We start from the raw sequence: 21,665 nt of genomic DNA on the forward strand, positions 1-21,665 counted from the left end.
CGATTGGGATCGCCTATTTCCGCCTTAGCCTATGGGAGAGCCGCACCTGCGCTTGAGCTGGGGAAGGTAAATATTGCAGGCGCTGCTGCGCCACAGCACAACACATTGTCAGCTGTGGTTTTGGAGGGGCCAGCGAGACCACTGTGGGATGGAGGAGGAAGGCGGGAAGCCTCGATAGGATCCAGAGGCTTCCCCCTTCCGAGGTAAATACCCCCAGGGGCACTTTTTTACGTTAGTGTCTCTTGAAGGGATTTGGAGGTGCTTATAGGGACCAGGAGCCCAATGGTGCATTATCGTTAGGTATAATATGATTATATGTTCACAAAGGTGGGTTGCAGTTCCTGCAAGCACCATATAAGCTTTCGGGGAATTCACCACCCCTGCTCGGTGCTCCAGGTCCTGCTGGATACAGGCCGGCCGCTCTCCTGTAGTTCAATACACTTTCCAGAAAACTGTAAAGCTATTACCTCCAAAGGAGGTCTGACTGATGAAAGGGTGGGGTGGAAACACCCAAAATATATGGGTGTTAAAGGGAACCAGAGGCCCCAGGAAAAAGATTCTATACATACCTGGGGCTTCCTCCAGCCCCATATGCACGGATCGCTCCCACGCCGCCGTCCTTTGGTGCCTGGATCCGCCGGCACCGGGTCCCGTCATGGCCGCCAGTCGGCCGGCAGACGCGGCCAATTGTCCGCATCACACGGGGCTCCCTCCATATACGTACGCGTGAGGCTGCTTACTGCGCAGCCGCATGCGTACGGGTATGGAGGGAGCCCCTGTGATGCGGACAATTGCCCGCGTCCGCCGGAAGTGACGGGACCCGGTACCGCCGATCCAGGAAGCGGAGGATGGCGGCGTGGGAGCGATCCAGGCTTATGGGGCTGGAAGAAGCCCCAGGTATGTATAAAAGCTTTTTCTTTTTTTTACGTTCCTCTCTGGTTCCCTTTAAAACATAACCTGTAAATGAGAGGTAATCGCTTACCTCTCCAGAAGATAGAGACACCAGTTCAACTGGAAAGATATTTATTCAAAAGATTGACAACGCGTTTCGCAGATCATGGCCTGCTTCCTCAGGTCAATAAAAAGAAAATGCCTTCGTAACATGAGTAGAGTGTAGATTCCTCTATAGCTGGGGTCTCAAACTCGCGGGCCATTTGCGGCCCTCGATACAATATTTTGTGGCCCTCGCCGGCAAAAGCTTTCTTATAGTTCGCTTCAGTGCTCCCAAGTAATCCGCCGCTAAACGAGGGCTGCAGAGCACCCAAATCGTCCGGGGGCAATCCGCCGGCATTTCCTGGAAGGGGCAGAGCTTTCGGCTTCAGCTTTGCCCCTCCTGACATCGATCGCCGCCTCTCCCCGCCCCTCTCTGTGAAGGAACAATGAGAGGGGCGGGCAGAGGCAGCGATGCGGCGCGATTGTGAATTTCCTTATGCGGCCCAGCCTCATCCTGACTTTGCCTCCTGCGGCCCCCCAGGTAAATTGAGTTTGAGACCCCTGCTCTATAGAATAAAGCAATTACCTCTTGTTTACACGTTATGCTTTAAAGGACAATTGTAGTGAGAGGGATGTGGAGGCTGCCATAATGATTTCATTTTAAGCAATACCAGTTGCCTAGCTGCCCTGCTGGGCTATTTGACTGCAGTAGTGTCTAAATCACACCGTAAACAAGCATGCAGCATGTCAAAAACACCTGATCTGCTGCATGCTTGTTCAGGGGCTGTGGCTAAAAGGGTCAGCAGGATAGCTGGGTAACTGTATTGCTTAAAAGGAAATAAATATAGCAGCCTCCATATACCTCTTACTACAGTTGTCCTTTCAAGTTTTACCCATATATTTTGGGCAACTCCACCCCACCCTTCTATCAGATTGTGTAGCTAAGCTCTCATACTACATGGAGGTGGTAAAATTGGCTAATCAAAATTGGATGTGTGTATGCAGCTTTTATGGCCCGTTTCCACTATCGCGAATTCGCATGCGTTTGCTGCATGCAAATTCGCATAGCCAATACAAGTGGATGGGACTGTTTCCACTTGTCAGGATTCCTTTGCGTTTTTCTATGCAGAAAAAATCTGCACGGCAGAGCCATCAGAATTTGCACACCGCATACCGCTATGCGAATCGCATACAATGTATTTGATAGGGAATTCGCATGCGGTATTGGTATGCGAATTTTCATGCAAATTCGCATACAATTTTGCATGGAATCAATGGAAAAGCACACAGGCACTGCCATGGTTAAATTCACATACATCGTCATCCATGTGAAATCTTATGCGAATTCGCATTAAAATTCGCATATAACCGCATGTGAAATTTGCATCCGCATGCGAATTTTTACCGCAGCGATTCCCACCGCTAAAGTGGAAACAGGTCCTCAGTGTTCCGTTTTTGGGAGGTTGGAGAAAGCTGGAACACCTGGTAGAGAGACACACAGACATGGGGAGAACCTGCAAACGCCATGTGCTGTTTAGGTAAAACCTTATTTTATTTTATTTATTTATTTATTTTTAATAATAGTATCTGTAATTGAGCAGTAAAAAAAAATTTCCAACGCTTCTGCACTTTGTTTTATTTTTTTGTTTTGATCTGTCTTATCAGAAAAATATGAAGAACCGATCTCCCTCCCCACCAGTCCGTATCCGCAGCAAGGGGAATAAGACCGCCCCCAAAGTGCAGGTGGGTGTTTTGTTTTGCCTACAAAATGTGTTTTTTTTTTGTTTGTTTGTTTTGTTTTAGTACTTTCCTTATTTATACTTATGGCAGTCAGTAGGGGGAAGCTTCTGGAGGCTTCCCCAATTCTCCAGGGCTCCTCCGCCATCTTCCGCAACCCTCTTCCTCTCCGTTTACAAGCAGATATTTTAACACAGGCGCCCAATTAGGATAAAATATTTAAAAAAATGTTACCTCCCCAAGAAGACGTACAACAGTCAGTTATCATCAAACATTTTCTTCCTAACTCCACATTTTGCAACGCATTTCATGGGTCTATGACCACTTCATCAGGCTATAGCAGGAGTAACTGCTGTTTTACCTTGGCAAGCAAAAAGCGCCTGATGAAACGGGCATAGACCCGTGAAACGCATTGCAAAATCTGGAATTACAAATAGAGATTTTTTGCTGATAATTGACTGTTGTAAGTCTTCTTAGGTAGGGAAGTCCACCACTACCTCCCTTTTTTAAACAGTTTTTAAATATTTTATCCTAATTTGGTGCCTCTGTTAAAATATCATTTTGCGGTCTTCCGGTTCCGGTACCCGTATGGTGAGAGGGGACTGCAAACACCCGGAGCTGAGCAGTTTAGGGTGGCACCAGGGACAGTTTATGGATCGGTATCTGACTTGATCCGCATCCAAGCAGGGGGACCGAGAAACCTCTGCGGTACTAGTGAGGGACCGCGGCGGGCAACGGACATCTGGGGGTCTCGAGGTAAGCATCACACCTTTATATTTTCAGAGGATTTAGGACTTTGCATAGTCTTTTGTGGTGGTTGAAGGTCTCCACATACTCACATTATTTATGCATAGTGTATTTTGTTTTTGCAGTAACTCTTATTAATATATTTTATGCTGCTTGGTACACATCAGGACACATGATTTGTACCTATATAATTATGTTTTTTTTTTTTACTTATGTCCGCTGCATACTGCTGCTGTTTTGTGGTTTTAATTGCTTTTAATAGGTTTGTTCTTGATTATTAATAAAGCTTGTTTGATATTTTTTAAGTAATTTTTATGCTACATGGACTTTTTTTTTTTTGGTCTTATATTTATTTGGCTCAGCATGTCCATGGCAATATTGATTAATGTGATTTGGCTCATATTTTTTGATTCTACGAGAGTCATATGGCATCCCCAGGTCACATTATTTGATGTATACTCAAGTGAAATCTTTTGTATCGCGTTACCTCAAAAGCATCCCTTCCATAGCAACCATATTACTTTGGACACTTTTCTCAAACCCAGAAGGGAGAAAAAATCCCTCTCAGACTTAGTTAGACCTACAGTGCCTTACTAGTCAGCATTTAGGAATACAAAATATGAAAATGTGGCAGAAATACTTTCCGTCTCCACAACTAGAAGAAAATATTGAGGGAAACAATGTGGTTAGAGGCTTTATTGTCAATAAAGTAGGGCGGGAATCTTATCTAATGTTCATTTTTTTGGGGCCAAACAAGCATTCAATACCTTCTAAAAATCCTCCCCAGGGATATACAGAAAGGTGTCCAAAATGTGGTCAAGGGAAAGCAAAGATGTTGCATTGTGTGTGGCAATGCCCCAAATTGGATAATCACTGGGAACAAGTGACTCCTTTCCTAAAGAAAATCTGTAAAAAAAAAAAAAAAAAAAACTATGTTAAAGATTCACTTTTAATGAAAATAAAGTAGCAGAGGAAGGAAGAGATAAACTTAAACGGAACTGAAATAAGTTTTAAAACAAACTGTTTCACTTACCTGGGCTTCTGCAAGCCCCCAGCAGCTGTCCTGTCCTGCGGCGATCCTCCGTTCTCCCGCCGCCAGCTTCTTTCTTTTGCCGACGGGCCACTGCGCCTGCACAGCTCTGGTTACGCATATCCTTCTTCGCGTTCCAGCCTGCAATAGCGCTATTGCAGAAGCCCCAGGTAAGTGAAAAAGTTTGTTTTAAAACCTACTTCAGTTCCGCTTTTTAAAGTTTGTCCCATAGCTCATCTAATATTGATTTCGGCCAGAAAAGCCATTTATAATAGATGGATTTATCCTGCGGTACCCACCATCTCTGACGTTAAAGACAAACTCATGCAACTTCTATAGATAGAAAGATTAGATGCCACTACACACATTGAGAAAGGAATGAAAAAGTTCTTCATAAAATGGAAACCATTTATCTGCCATTTACTTCATGGTGAAAGGCTTAAAGTGGATCCGAGATAAACTTTTACTCATTGCATAATTGTGTTCCTTTGATATAGTTTATAGGGCATTTCTCAAGCCAAATACTTTTTTTGTTTCAATACTCTAATTCCCTATAAGCTAAACAAGGCTCGCCCACAGCTTCTCCAGAGTGCCTTGGCACTCTCCATGTAGCAAGGGCTTATGGGAGCTTAGTCTGGGCAGGAGGAGGAGGAGGTTATTAGCCAGAGATTTTAGAGGCAGAAGGGAGGAGGAGAGGGGAGTGAAGTTTTCACAGGCTGAGGGCTGGAGATACAGATCAGCTTGCCTGTGTAACGATTGTGGAACTTCCTCCGTGATCAGCGCACAACGCGTGCGCTGACACGGCGGAAATCCTCCACAAGCGTATGATTGCAGGAACCCAGCAAAAGGTGCTACGCACCCGTAGAGGGAAATTCCTGTCGGCAGATGGCGTTGTGGAGTGCAGAGGAACCAATTCTCTGTACCTCCACAAATGCCAGACAGGAATTGTACGAAGCGCAGAACGCAATCGCATGAGAAGCGATTGCGAATGAGAACGAGCAAAGGGACAGGTTGTATGTGTGTGCACCAAACTAGTCGTCAACCCGCGACGCTGCACACACCACAGCAGATAAGAAGTAGGAACGCGATCGCGAGAGGTGCGATCGCCAGACGTGACACAAGGTTATAGCAAGGCAGAGCACGAGAGTAGCAAAGGCACAGCAAATCATACAATGAGGAGATACGGAAAATAACAAACGCTAGCTAAGCGCGAACACCGCACTCATTCGCAACAGTGCACGCGTTTATGCGTGGTCTCCACGTGATAAGCACAATAGAGACAAGCACGCCTAACTAACCATCGACAGACAAACATGAAACAGAGGACGCGAACGCTTGCTTAACGGTTACCTCACCGAGCCTCCAGCAAGCGTTCGTAGCAGACAAGACAGACACACGAAAACAGGGACAAGCGAGAGATAGGATCCACAGCACTAGCGAAAGTGGCTAGCGCGATCCAGGAAGACAGAACAGAAGGATCCACAGCACTAGCGCAGGATGCCAGTGCGATCCAGGTAGACAGAACAGAAGGATCCACAGCACTAGCGCGAAGCGAGTGCGATCCAGGAAGGCAGAACAGAAGGATCCACAGCACTAGCGCAAGGCGAGTGCGATCCAGGAAGGCAGAACAGAAGGATCCACAGCACTAGCGCAAGGCGAGTGCGATCCAGGAAGACAGAACAGAAGGATCCACAGCACTAGCGCAAGATGCTAGTGCGATCCAAGTGAGACAGATCAGAAGAGATAGCTGGTAGCAACCGCTGCACCAGCTATACTCCAAGAACAGAGATCAGAACGATTTCCTGTCGACCACCGCTGGGACAGGACAATCGCAACAGAACAAACAAAACAGATAAGCAATCCTAACTGCACTAGAGAAACCTGCCTAGCGCAGTTTCAGGAATTACTCTAAGCTGAACTTCAAACAAAGAGTAGGGCTGACACTCCTCCAGGAGTGTTTCACAGGAAGGAATCCTTATGGGCAGCACGGTGGCGTAGTGGTTAGCTCTCTCGCCTTGCAGCGCTGGGTCCCTGGTTCGAATCCCAGTCAGGGTACTATCTGCAAAGAGTTTGTATATTCTCTCCGTGTCTGCGTGGGTCTCCTCCGGGCACTCCGGTTTCCTCCCACATTCCAAAAACATACAGATAAGTTAATTGGCTCCCACTAACATTGGCCCTAGACTTCAGTACTTACACTACATAATATAGACATATGGCAATGGTAGGGATTAGATTGTGAGTTCCTTCGAGGGACAGTTAGTGACAAGACTATATATATATATATATATATATATATATATATATATATATATATATATATATATATATATATATATATATATATATATATATATATATATATATATATATATATATATATATATTTATATTTATATATATATATACAGTGGTGTGAAAAACTATTTGCCCCCTTCCTGATTTCCTATTTTTTTGCATGTTTGTCACACTTAAATGTTTCTGCTCATCAAAAACCGTTAACTATTAGTCAAAGATACCATAATTGAGCACAAAATGCAGTTTTAAATGATGGTTTTTATTATTTAGTGAGAAAAAAAACCTCCAAATCTACATGGCCCTGTGTGAAAAAGTGATTGCCCCCTTGTTAAAAAAATAACTTAACTGTGGTTTATCACACCTGAGTTCAATTTCTGTAGTCACCCCCAGGCCTGATTACTGCCACACCTGTTTCAATCAAGAAATCACTTAAATAGGAGCTATCTGACACAGAGAAGTAGACCAAAAGCACCTCAACAGCTAGACATCATGCCGAGGTCCAAAGAAATTCAGGAACAAATGAGAACAAAAGTACTGTAATTGAAATCTATCAGTCTGGTAAAGGTTATAAAGCCATTTCTAAAGCTTTGGGACTCCAGTGAACCACCGTGAGAGCCATTATCCACAAATGGCAAAAACATGGAACAGTGATGAACCTTCCCAGGAGTGGTCGGCTGCCTGCATGGCAGATATCCAAGGTGCAAACCACTTTTAAGCAAAAAGAACATCAAGGCTCGTCTCAATTTTGCTTAAAAACATCTCAATGATTGCCAAGACTTTTGGGAAAATACCTTATGGACCGACGAGAAAAAAAGTTGAAGTTTTTGGAAGGTGCGTGTCCCGTTACATCTGGTGTAGAAGTAACACAGCATTTCAGCAAAAGAACATCATACCAGCAGTAAAATGGTGGTGGTAGTGTGATGGTCTGGGGTTGTTTTGCTGCTTCAGGACCTGGAAGGCTTGCTGTGATAGATGAAACCATGAATTCTACTGTCTACCAAAAAATCCTGAAGGAGAATGTCCGGCCATCTGTTTGTCAACTCAAGCTGAAGCGATCTTGGGTGCTGCAGCAGGACAATGACCCAAAACACACCAGCAAATCCACCTCTGAATGGCTGAAGAAAAACAAAATGAAGACTTTGGAGTGGCCTAGTCAAAGTCCTGAACTGAATCCTATTGAGATGTTGTGGCATGACCTTAAAAAGGCGGTTCATGCTAGAAAACCCTCAAATAAAGCTGAATTACAACAATTCTGCAAAGATGAGTGGGCCAAAATTCCTCCAGAGCGCTGTAAAAGACTCGTTGCAAGTTATCGCAAACACTTGATTGCAGTTATTGCTGCTAAGGGTGGCCCAACCAGTTATTAGGTTCAGGGGGCAATTTCTTTTTCACACAGCTCCATGTAGGTTTTGAGTTTTTTTTTCTCATTAAATAATAAAAACCATCATTTAAAACTGCATTTTGTGTTCAATTATGTTATCTTTGACTAATAGTTAACGGTTTTTGATGAGCAGAAACATTTAAGTGTGACAAACATGCAAAAGAATAAGAAATCAGGAAGGGGGCAAATAGTTTTTCACACCACTGTATATATACTGTACAGCGCTGCGTAATATGTCGGCGCTATATAAATACTAAATAATAATATAATAATTATGACCAGCACCGCATTGTGGGAAACACATAGTACTTACAGTACACGCCTCCAATGAATGTGGCCAGGCAATTTGCATGACGACGTATGCAAATTCCTCAGCAAGCACTAGCTGCAAAACTGACAGAAGCTCTCCTTTCCAGAGTCCTGCAGCATGCAAACCTAAACAATGGTCAAAAAGCTGCCTGCCTGCACAGGCAGCTGAGCAAATCATTACAGCCTGTGTGTAATGTGACAAACAACATGGCCGCTCTCATTGTATCAAAGGAATAAATAATCATAAACTGTTGAAGCTGTTTGCAGCTAGATCTGCTGTGTAAACTATCTAAACTTTAAATAAGGTACATAGACATAGACTGGTACTTTAGGCAAGCTGAATGTAACAGTTAACTGAATTAGAAGAGCCAAACCCTGAAGGTTTTATTGCAGAGGAGTAACTTAAGGGAGGGCGGTGGGATAGATCATTTGGGGAGGGAATAAGTTAGTAAGGGGGTGGTTTTTATTGTTTTTCTCTTGTTTTATGTTATATACTGTATGCAACGCAGTCAGACAAATCTTGAGAATTGAGACATGAAGCATAACTGTGTCATATGAGGTGTAGCTAGGGCTTTCAGCGCCCGGGGACAAAGACTATTAATCCGCCCCCTAAGGAGGGACCTGCAGCGCATAGCAATCCGCGCTAAAAAAGGAGCATGGCCATGCAACATGTGGGTGTGGTAATGGGTGGGGCCAAATATACATGACTTTAGCAGTGGCGTAAAAGGTCTGCCAGGGAAGTTTTGAGCTCTACCATAGTGTTTCCCCCCCAAAAACACATGTAATCTGACAGCATTTCACCAAAAATACATGTCATTTGGCAGAGGTTCCTCCAAAATAGAGATAATATGGCAATTATTCCCTTAAACTAGACATAATCTGGCAGCAGTGGTTCCCCCAATATACATATCATCTAGCAGCTGTTCCCCAAAATACACTTAATCTGGCAGCAGCGGTTCCCAAAAAATACAGTTAATCTGGCAGCAGTTCCCCCAAAATAGGTGGCCCCAGTATAGGTAACCAGGTCTATAGGTGTCCCCAGTGGAATTAACCACGCCTGTAGGTGTCCCCAGAATAGGTAGCCAGGTGTATATGTGTCCCCAGTATATGTAGCCAGGGGTACCCAGAATAAGTAGGCAGGTCTAAAGTAGTCCTGAGAATAGGTAGCCAGGGGTATAGATGTCCCCTAGTATATGTAGCCAGGTGAATAGCAGTCCCCAAAATATGTAGCCAGGGGTATATGTGTTCCCAGTATATGTAGCCAGGCGTATAGGTGTCCCCAGTATATGTAGCCAGGCATCTAGGTGTCCCCAGTATATGCGGCCAGGGGTATATGACCCCAGTATATGCAGACAGGGGTATATGTAGCCAGGGGTATATGACCCCAGTATATATAGCCAGGGGTATATGCCCCCTGTATATGTAGCCAGGTATATAGGTGTCCCCAGTATATGTAGCCAGGTGTATAGGTGTCCCCAGTATATGTAGCCAGGTGTATAGGTGTCCACAGTATATGTAGCCAGGTGTATAGGTGTCCCCAGTATATGTAGCCAGGTGTATAGGTGTCCCCAGTATATGTAGCCAGGTGTATAGCTATCTGACACAGAGAAGTAGACCAAAAGCACCTCAAAAGCTAGACATCATGCCAAGATCCAAAGAAATTCAGGAACAAATGAGAACAAAAGTAATTGAGATCTATCAGTCTGGTAAAGGTTATAAAGCCATTTCTAAAGCTTTGGGACTCCAGCGAACCACAGTGAGAGCCATTATCCACAAATGGCAAAAACATGGAACAGTGATGAACCTTCCCAGGAGTGGCCGGCCTACCAAAATTACCCCAAGAGCGCAGAGAAAACTCATCCGAGAGGCCACAAAAGACCCCAGGACAACATCTTAAGAACTGCAGGCCTCATTTGCCTCAATTAAGGTCAGTGTTCACGACTCCACCATAAGAAAGAGACTGGGCAAAAACGGCCTGCATGGCAGATATCCAAGGCACAAACCACTTTTCAGCAGAAAGAACATGAAGGCTCGTCTCAATTTTGCTAAAAAAACATCTCAATGATTGCCAAGACTTTTGGGAAAATACCTTGTGGACCGACGAGACAAAAGTTGAACTTTTTGGAAGGTGCGTGTCCCGTTACATCTGGCGTAGAAGTAACACAGCATTTCAGCAAAAGAACTTCATACCAACAGTAAAATATGGTGGTGGTAGTGTGATGGTCTGGGGTTGTTTTGCTGCTTCAGGACCTGGAAGGCTTGCTGTGATAGATGGAACCATGAATTCTACTGTATACCAAAAAATCCTGAAGGAGAATGTCCGGCCATCTGTCCGTCAACTCAAGCTGAAGTGATCTTGGGTGCTGCAGCAGGACAATGACCCAAAACACACCAGCAAATCCACCTCTGAATGGCTGAAGAAAAACAAAATGAAGACTTTGGAGTGGCCTAGTCAAAGTCCTGACCTGAATCCTATTGAGATGTTGTGGCATGACCTTAAAGAGGCGGTTCATGCTAGAAAACCCTCAAATAAAGCTGAATTACAACAATTCTGCAATGATGAGTGGGCCAAAATTATCCAGAGCGCTGTAAAAGACTCGTTGCAAGTTATCGTAAACGCTTGATTGCAGTTATTGCTGCTAAGGGTGGCCCAACCAGTTATTAGGTTCAGGGGGTAATTTCTTTTTCACACAGGGCCATGTAGGTTTTGAGTTTTTTTTTTTTTTTTTTTTTTTTTTTTTCTCACTAAATAGTAAAAACCATCATTTAAAACTGCATTTTGTGTTCAATTATGTTATCTTTAACTAATGGTTAACGGTTTTTGATGAGCAGAAACATTTTAGTGTGACAAACATGCAAAATAATAAGAAATCAGGAAGGGGGCAAATAGTTTTTCACATCACTGTATGTAGCCATGTGTATAGGTGTCCCCAGTATATGTAGCCAGGTGTATAGCTGTCCCCAGTATATGTAGCCAGGTGTATAGCTGTCCCCAGTATATGTAGCCAGGTGTATAGCTGTCCCCAGTATATGTAGCCAGGGGTATATGACCCCAGTATATGTAGCCAGGGGTATATGACCCCAGTATATGTAGCCAGGGGTATATGACCCCAGTATATGTAGCCAGGGGTATATGACCCCAGTATATGTAGCCAGGGGTATATGTCCCCAGTATATGTAGCCAGGGGTATAGGTGTCCCCAGTATATGTAGCCAGGGGTATAGGTGTCCCCAGTATATGTAGCCAGGGATATAGGTGTCCCCAGTTTATGTAGCCAGGGGTATAGGTGTCCCCAGTTTATGTAGCCAGGGGTATAGGTGTCCCCAGTATATGTAGCCAGGGGTATAGGTGTCCCCAGTATATGTAGCCAGGTGTATAGCTGTCCCCAGTATATGTAGCCAGGTGTATAGCTGTCCCCAGTATATGTAGCCAGGTGTATAGCTGTCCCCAGTATATGTAGCCGGGGGTATATGTGTCTAGTATATGTAGCCGGGGGTATATGTGCCCAGTATATGTAGCCAGGGGTATACAGGATCTTCTCAAAAAATTAGCATATTGTGATAAAGTTCATTATTTTCTGTAATGTACAGATAAACATTAGACTTTCATATATTTTAGATTCATTACACACAACTGAAGTAGTTCCAAGCCTTTTATTGTTTTAATATTGATGATTTTGGCATACAGCTCATGAAAACCCCAAATTCCTATCTCAAAAAATTAGCATATTTCATCCGACCAATAAAATAAAAGTGTTTTTAAAACAAAAAAAGTGAACCTTCAAATAATTATGTTCAGTTATGCACTCAATACTTGGTCGGGAATCCTTTTGCAGAAATGACTGTTTCAATGCGGCGTGGCATGGAGGCAATCAGGCTCTGGCACTGCTCAGGTGTTATGGAGGGAGGCCCAGGATGCTTCGATAGCGGCCTTAAGCTCATCCAGAGTGTTGGGTCTTGCGTCTCTCAACTTTCTCTTCACAATATCCCACAGATTCTCTATGGGGTTCAGGTCAGGAGAGTTGGCAGGCCACTTGAGCACAGTAATACCATGGTCAGTAAACCATTTACCAGTGGTTTTGGCACCGTGAGCAGGTGCCAGGTCATGCTGAAAAATGAAATCTTCATCTCCATAAAGCTTTTCTGCAGATGGAAGCATGAACCCACTTTTGAACCAGAAACAGCGGCAGAGGCGCCTGACCTGGGCTACAGAGAAGCAGCACTGGACTGTTGCTCAGTGGTCCAAAGTACTTTTTTCGGATGAAAGCAATTTTTACATGTCATTCAGAAATCAAGGTGCCAGACTCTGGAGGAAGACTGGGGAGAGGGAAATACCAAAATGCCTGAAGTCCAGTGTCAAGTACCCACAGTCAGTGATGGTCTGGTATGCCATGTCAGCTGCTGGTGTTGGTCCGCTGTGTTTTATCAAGGGCAGGGTCAATGCAGCTAGCTATCAGGAGATTTTGGAGCACTTCATGCTTCCATCTGCTGAAAAGCTTTATGGAGATGAAGATTTCATTTTTCAGCACGACCTGGCACCTGCTCACAGTGCCAAAACCACTGGTAAGTGGTTTACTGACCATGGTATTACTGTGCTCAATTGGCCTGCCAACTCTCCTGACCTGAACCTCATAGAGAATCTGTGGGATATTGTGAAGAGAAAGTTGAGAGACGCAAGACCCAACACTCTGGATGAGCTTAAGGCCGCTATCGAAGCATCCTGGTCCTTCATAACACCTGAACAGTGCCACAGGCTGATTGCCTCCATGCCACTCCGCATTGAAGCAGTCATTTCTGCAAAAGGATTCCCGACCAAGTATTGAGTGCATAACTGAACATAATTATTTGAAGGTTGACTTTTTTTTTTGTTTTAAAAACACTTTTCTTTTATTGGTCGGATGAAATATGCTAATTTTTTGAGATTGGAATTTGGGGTTTTCATGAGCTGTATGCCAAAATCATCAATATTAAAACTATAAAAGGCTTGGAACTACTTCAGTTGTGTGTAATGAATCTAAAATATATTAAAGTCTAATGTTTATCAGTACATTACAGAAAATAATGAACTTTATCACAATATCTTAATTTTTTGAGAAGATCCTGTATGTGCCCAGGATATGTTGCCAGGTGTCGTTCCACCCCCCCCCCCCCCCCCCCTAGCAGGAGGGGTGAGCACAGAGAAGGGAGAGCGGTAGGCACAGGGGTTGGGGAAGGGGGGGATGTCTCCCTCCCCCCCCCCCCCCTTCCCTCACCTTAGGGCTCCCCCTTCTTTACTCTCCCCTCCAAATATGAGGGGCGGGCCGGCAGAACACTTACTCTAGTCCCGGCGCGGTCAATAGATCTGTGCGCTGCTACTCTGGTCTAGACTTCATACCTTGTAAAGTTCCCTGGTGTCTAATGCCCCCCCCCCCACCCTCCCCTATACAGTTCCCTAGTGATCAGTGCTTCCCCCCCCCTACCACCTCCATATGGCTTCCCTGGTGATCTAGGGCTTCACCTCCAATATGGCTTCCATGGTGGTCTACAGTGAGCCAAACCTAATGCAAAGTGCGGAAACCACTTGGGGGGGGGGGGCAAATTTAATGGCTCTGAGGGCCGGAGTTTAACATGTACAGTGGTGTGAAAAACTATTTGCCCCCTTCCTGATTTCTTATTATTTTGCATGTTTGTCACACTAAAATGTTTCTGCTCATCAAAAACCGTTAACCATTAGAGTTAGAATTAAAGATAACATAATTGAACACAAAATGCAGTTTTAAATGAATGTTTTTTATTATTTAGTGAGAAAAAAACTCAAAACCTACATGGCCCTGTGTGAAAAAGAAATTGCCCCCTGAACCTAATAACTGGTTGGGCCACCCTTAGCAGCAATAACTGCAATCAAGCGTTTACGATAACTTGCAACGAGTCTTTTACAGCGCTCTGGAGGAATTTTGGCCCACTCATCTTTGCAGAATTGTTGTAATTCAGCTTTATTTGAGGGTTTTCTAGCATGAACTGCCTTTTTAAGGTCATGCCACAACATCTCAATAGGATTCAGGTCAGGGCTTTGACTAGGCCACTCCAAAGTCTTCATTTTGTTTTTCTTCAGCCATTCAGAGGTGGATTTGCTGGTGTCTTTTGGGTCATTGTCCTGCTGCAGCACCCAAGATCGCTTCAGCTTGAGTTGACAAACAGATGGCCAGACATTCTCCTTCAGGATTTTTTGGTAGACAGTAGAATTCATGGTTCCATCTATCACAGCAAGCCTTCCAGGTCCTGAAGCAGCAAAACAAACCCAGACCATCACACTACCACCATCATATTTTACTGTTGGTATGATGTTCTTTTGCTGAAATGCTGTGTTACTTCTACGACAGATTTAACAGGACACGCACCTTCCAAAAAGTTCAACTTTTGTCTCGGCGGTCCACAAGGTATTTTCCCACAAGTCTTAGCAATCATTGAGATGTTTTTTTTTTAGCAAAATTGAGACGAGCCTTAATGTTCTTTTTGCTTAAAAGTGGTTTGCGCCTTGGATATCTGCCATGCAGCCCGTTTTTGCCCAGTCTCTTTCTTATGGTGGAATTGTGAACACTGACCTTAATTGAGGCAAGTGAGGCCTGCAGTTCTTTAGATGTTGTCCTGGGGCCTTTTGTGGCCTCTCGGATGAGTTTTTTTCTCTGCGCTCTTGGGGTAATTTTGGTCGGCCAGCCACTCCTGGGAAGGTTCATCACTGTTCCATGTTTTTGCCATTTGTGGATAATGGCTCTCACTGTGGTTCGCTGGAGTCCCAAAGCTTTAGAAATGGCTTTATAACCTTTATCAGACTGATAGATCTCAATTACTTTTGTTCTCATTTGTTCCTGAATTTCTTTGGACCTCGGCATGATGTCTAGCTTTTGAGGTGCTTTTGGTCTACTTCTCTGTGTCAGCTAGCTCCTATTTAATTGATTTCTTGATTGAAACAGGTGTGGCAGTAATCAGGCCTGGGGCTGACTACAGAAATTGAACTCAGGTGTGATAAACCACAGTTAAGTTATTTTTAACAAGGGGGGCAATCGCTTTTTCACACAGGGCCATGTAGGTTTTGAGTTTTTTTTCCTCACTAAATAATAAAAATCATCATTTAAAACTGCATTTTGTGTTCAATTATGTTATCTTTGACTAATAGTTAACGGTTTTTGATGAGCAGAAACATTTAAGGGTGACAAATATGCAAAAGAATAGGGGGCAAATAGTTTTTCACACCACTGTATGGTTTAAAATGAACTTCCCCGTAAGGGAGGTTTGTAATTGAGTGTGTTATTTGAGGGGGAGGGGGTTGGGGGCGTGTGTCACTACATACCTACTAGGGTGCTGCTCCTCGGGCCCCCGACCTGTATGGGATCCACCATGTTCTCCAGAGAGCGATCACAGCTGCATAATTTCCTACTTCCTGACATTGTCTCACATGTGCCACAATGTATGCTGGGAGATGTGGTCCTTGGAATCCGAGTACAGAGATGTTCGTGTGGTATGTACAGTTGAACTCTGTAGAATACGCTACATGGCGCTATAAGAAAGCATAATACAGATAGTACAGTGACTAACCATTAAAAAGGAGACAAAATCGCGGCCATTTTTGTCATATGTGTGAACCTGAGATTGTAGAAATGTTGTTTAAAGTGGATCCGAGATGAAAAACTAACTATAACAAGTAACTTGTCTATATATCTTATCTAAAGTTTAGATAGTTTACACAGCAAACCTAGCTGCAAACAGCTTCAACAGTTTATGATTATTTATTCCTGTGATACAATGAGACCGGCCATGTTGTTTGTCACATTACACACAGGCAAGCTGATCTGTATCTCCAGCCCTCAGCCTGTGAAACTTCCCTCTCCTCCTCCCTTCTGCCTCTGAAATCTCTGGCTATTAACCTCCTCCTGCCCAGACTGAGCTCCCATAAGCCCTTGCTACATGGAGAGTGCCAAGGCGCTCTGGAGAAGCTGTGGGCGAGGCTTGTTTAGCTTATAGGGAATTAGAATATTAAAACAAAAAAAGTATTTGGATTGAGGAATGCCCTATAATCTACATGAAAGGAACACAATTATGCAATGAGTAAAAGTTTTTTTTTTTTTTATCTCAGATAGACATTAAAGATGTGTTTTGCCTCTAATCAGAAAGGAACCAAAAGCAAAGAAAGAAAGAGTGATGCTGGACATCTGCGCCAAAGTGTGAATGTGACGACCACAGCGCCATGGATACCCCCAGGGAAGACTACGGTCCGAGACCCAGGATTCAAATGGGAGGTAAGTGCTTGAACTCAGAACTTCCTCTCTGCTCTCAAAGCTACGTCCAGAAGGCCATGTGCGCTCCCGTGGGCGATTGCACGCTCACTCCTGGCCGCGGATCATTAGCCCAGGAATCAATCAATCGGGACATGGTGCCCGATGATTGATTCCTCTCCCCTGCAGAAAAAGCGACCGCTTCTCTCGGAAGCCTCGCTTTTTCTGCCTCTTGCATCCCCCTATGTCCCTCTAAGCGTACATGTTACGCTTAGAGTGATGTCATGTAAACAAAGTCATGGCTGCCATCTTGTGGTCAAAAAGTAAAACTACATGTACATGTAAAAAGAAAAACATATTTACATAAAATTACTATTTACATCCCACCCTCCCAAAAATACCCAAATAAAATGTTTTAATAAAAAAAAAAAATTGCAATAAAAAAACACATTTACCTAAAGGGTCTAAACTTTTTAAATATCAACGTAAAGATGAAATATTTCTCTCTTTTTTTTTAAATTATAAGCTTGTAAAAAGTGATGGATGCAAAATGGAAAAAAATGCACTTTTATTTCCAAATAAAATATTGTCGCCATTGTGATAGGGACAAAATTTAACGGTGTAATACCCTGGACTATTAGGCGAATACAATACGTGGGTTTTAATTATGGAGGCATGTATTATTTTAAAACTATAATGGCCGAAAGTTGAAAAATGATTTTTTTTTTCAGTTTTTTTTTTTTTTCTTATTCTTCCTGTTAAACTGCATTTACAGTAAGGTGGCTCTTAGCAATATGTACCACCCAAAGAAAGCCTAATTGGTGGAGGAAAAAACAAGATATAGATCAGTTCATTGCGATAAGTAGTGATAAAGTTATAGGCTAATGAATGGGAGGTGAACATTGCTCGGATGCATAAAGTGAAAATGACTGAAGGCTGAACTGGTTAAAGAAAATTTACTTCTTTGTTACAGCTGATACAAATCCTGCAGTAAATCTGCAGTCTGCCTACTTCCTGCTTTCATGGAAGCAGACATAGGGTTAACATCCTGTGTTTTTCAAATTAGCTACTCTGCTGAGGCAGCCAGCTGAAACAGCTGAGAGATCAAATTACAGTTGTAATGAGTCACAGATGAGGGGGAATTAGACAGGCTAAACTCTCAAAATACATACAGTTATAGGGATTTTTTTTTTCTTTGGTGATCCTTGTAAGGGCCAAGAATACCTAAGTGAGAAGTAGGGAGAGATCGGGAGCCCAATGGTGCATTATTGTCAGGTATAGGGAGGACAAAATTGAAGGCCATGTGCTGATTGGCCTCAATGACAGAGTGTTGGTCCCACCGGCGAGACCATCGCAGCCAATTAGGAAAGGAGGCAGAGGATGGCTGTGATTGGTGGTCTGGGGCAGAGCCCCCCCCCCCCCAATAGTTGATTAAGGCCTCTTTCACAGTGCGACGTTAAAGTCGTACGTTAGAAAATGTTCCAACGCAGACTAACGCACAGCAATGCAAAGTCTGTGCGACATTCACAGTGCACACGTTGTGTTGTGTGTAACGTGTAGCAATATTTAGAAAGTGCTGCATGCTGTGCATTTAGCAATACATTTGCTGCGTTGTGTGTTGCACATGCTCAGTAATGTATTTTTTTTTTTAAATGTAACGCATGCGCCGTTTTCGTTCCATTAGTATGTGATGAAAACGGAGCACCAAGAGACACATAACTTAGTACAAAATGACGTCCAATTTTATAACCTACATGCACTGCGTTAGGGGCACGTTGTGCAACCTTAACGTCGCATCAAATGCAACGTCTTAGTGTGAAAGAGCCCTAATGGCTTGCAAGAGAGCAGGGGGGTGAAACGTGACATCCCCAAAGGTGAATATGCTGTGGAGGGAGTGGACAGCGCACAAGGATTAGAGATGTGGCCATAGATCAGGCTGGAGCCAGAGAGTCATGTCAGCCACCATCAGTGCAGAGATGATGTCCCAATTACTGAAGATGTTATGGAGGGGGGCAGACAGGGCGTGCGGATGAGACACTGCCAAAGACCAGGCAGGAGCCAGAGCCACATATGCACACATAACAGCACGGGGATAAATGCCTGTGACAATAGATCCTTATCAGCTGGCTGCAGGAAAAGTGAAATAGTAGGATGCAGGACTCAGAGCCGGGACTATGGAAGGCTTTGTTCACATTTAAAATCGAAATTGTATCGCCTCCCGGGGCTTACTTGCATGCTTCGAAAAAATAAATAAATAAATATATATATATATATATATATATATATGTATATGTATATGTATATGTGTGTGTGTGTGTGTATGTATATGTGTATATATTCTCTATATATCTCTTTTTTCTAAGCGCTTTTGCAGAGTTTTTTTTCCACTTCCTGACGTCAAGTGAACTCTTTCACCTGAAAATGAATAAATAAAATTTATTTATTCATGAAAGCGCTGGGGAAATCGCTATACAAAGTGTTTTTTTTTTTTTTCAAGCGTTTTGTGATTTCTCTGTACTTTCCAAGTAAATCGCCCCAAAAATGGTACAGGAAGCGCTTTGGTGAGCGGATCGGAATCGAACCGCTCAAATGTGTACACTCTCTCATAGGGAATCATTGCACAAGCGCTTAGGGCGATTTTGAAAATCGCCGGCGCTTTAAAAAAAAAGAGCGAAAACGCCCCCTAGGTGTGAACCAGCCCTAAGTGAGTACTCTCTGGTCTGCCCTTGACCTTCCTTCTGGGGACACACATTGGCCGCACATTTGGACTATAAGACACACCTATTTTTCCCCCCGCCCACCTTTGGTCTGAAAAATACGGTAATTAATTATAAATGATGTAATCAGTGTTTGCCCATTGTAAAATATTTCCTCTCCCTGATTTACATTCTGACATTTATCACATCTACAGTGTACATCTAGTGCTAACCTCACATCGACTGACTACCTGGATGTAACCCTGTTGGGTGAGCCGGTACAGGGTAGAGTTTCTTCCAGGACCTTTAGGAAGCCATGTAGAGGCAACACCACACCCCGAGCCAATAGCTGCCACCCCGGTGCATACCATACGGGATTTCCCAGTGGGGGAGCTCGTGCGGGCTCGGCGGAACTGCTCGGAAGAAAAATGACTTTCGGAGGAATACAGTTTAGTTGCAAAAAGACTCTGTGAAAGAGGTTATGCTAGGTGTGGCATTGATAGGGGCAGGATTAGAGCCAGTAGGAGATCCCTGGAACAGTTGATTGGAACATCTGGGGTTGGTAGCTCTACAGTGAGCAAATCAACTTTTGTCCCACTTAAAATGTTGAATACAATAAAGTGGTGTCAGTTGAAAGGATCCGCACCGTCTAAAAAATGTAGAAATTTATTTAAAGCTCTGCTCTGGTCAGTGTGTACTGGAACCATTCTGAGGAAGGATTGTATCCGAAACGCTATGCGTCAATGGTGATCCGGAACGCATTCAAATTTTGCCTATGATGTTTTAAAGAGCTTTAAATAAATTTCTACATTTTTTAGACGGTGCGGATCCTTTCAACTGATATGCAAGGTCCCTGTGACTCCAGGGGTGATCACAGCACGTCATAGATATTCCACCGGTGCAGATGCAATTGTATTACTTTACAATAAAGTGGTGGACATTGTAAAAAAAATAAAAAAAAAATCCCCCTAATTTTAAAAGCAGACTAGGGTCAGCGCCCAATCCTTACACAGGGGGTTGTCAGTAGGCAGGCACCCACTTTGGCCCAGTCACTTTCTCCAAGTCTCTTTGAGTCTAGGTCCGGTGCCCCCACTTGGGTGAATCTGGTGGGTTCCTTTAAATCTAAGGTCTTGACATGTAATTACTGTTCAGTCCATGTTAGGACGCGGTCTGCGGTGTCTTATTTATTTAAAGAGAACCCGAGGTGGTTTCTAAGAATGATATCCGCACACAGAGGCTGTGTCTGCCTATACAGTCCAGCCTCTGTCGCTATGTAGTGTCCCCCCAGGCCCCCCCTGCGCTCTGCTATGCCCCCATAAATCCCAGCCGCGCTGTCGACACGCAGCGTGTCGCAGCTGGCTGTGTTTACCTATGTAGTGTCCCTCTCCGCCGCTCCCCCGCCTCCTGCATAGCACCGTTCCCTGCCCGCGTCCCTACCCTCCAATCAGCGGGGAGGGAAGGGACACAGGCGGGGACCTGAGGTACGCAGGAGGCGGGGGGAGCGGCGAGAGTGACCCTGCATAGGTAAACACAGCCCGCTGCGTGTCGACAGCGCGGCTGTGATTTATGGGGGCATAGCAGAGCGCAGGGGGGGCCTGGGGGGACACTACATAGCAACAGAGGCTGGACTGTATAGGCAGACACAGCCTCTGTGTGCGGATATCCTTCTTAGAAACCACCTTGGGTTCTCTTTTAAGCATTTATATAGCGCCGACATATTACGCAGCGCTGTACAGAGTGTACTGTCTTGTCACTAACTGTCCCTCAGAGGAGCTCACAATCTAATCCCTACCATGGTCATATGTCTATGTATGTATCGTGTAGTGTATGTATCGTAGTCTAGGGCCAATTTAGGGGGAAGCCAATGAACATATCTGTATATTTTTGGGATGTGGGAGGAAACCGGAGTGCCCAGAGGAAACCCACAAAGACACCCCTCCCCCCCCCCCCCCCCCTCAAAAAAGTTGATTTAAAAATGTCATTTTGGTTGCTTGCAATGAAACTTGCATTTGTGACGTAAATGGCGCACACACGTTTTTTTCGGGAACCGTGTGAGCGTCACAATGTAGTATAAACCATACATGAACGTAAAAATAATGCCCTGGTTGTCATAAATAGGGGGCAACCCATCGTTTAGAGATCACACCCCCCGATATGGAAAAGATGATGACAGCCTTGCGTGTGAGCGATCTGTCTACCGACGAAGAAGAGATCCTGCGCAGCAAGATCAACTCCTATGAAAAGAAGATTGACAGCTTGATGAGTGAAGTTGGGTCGCTGAAGAATGAG

At 44.1% G+C, this 21,665-nt stretch overlaps 1 protein-coding gene across 1 annotated transcript in view; it reads left to right on the forward strand.

The window, feature by feature from the left end:
- ODF2 (outer dense fiber of sperm tails 2) overlaps nucleotides 1-21,665 on the forward strand; it is a 107,619-nt gene that overhangs the window by 12,511 nt on the left and 73,443 nt on the right. Inside the window, exons 2-4 of the mRNA XM_068248531.1 lie at nucleotides 2,599-2,676; nucleotides 16,576-16,704; nucleotides 21,495-21,665. Coding sequence (XP_068104632.1) covers nucleotides 2,599-2,676; nucleotides 16,576-16,704; nucleotides 21,495-21,665 — 378 coding nt within the window. The remainder of the gene's footprint in view (nucleotides 1-2,598; nucleotides 2,677-16,575; nucleotides 16,705-21,494) is intronic.

The sequence above is a fragment of the Hyperolius riggenbachi genome, chromosome 8, assembly GCF_040937935.1.
Source record: "Hyperolius riggenbachi isolate aHypRig1 chromosome 8, aHypRig1.pri, whole genome shotgun sequence".
Taxonomy (NCBI): Eukaryota; Metazoa; Chordata; class Amphibia; order Anura; family Hyperoliidae; genus Hyperolius; species Hyperolius riggenbachi.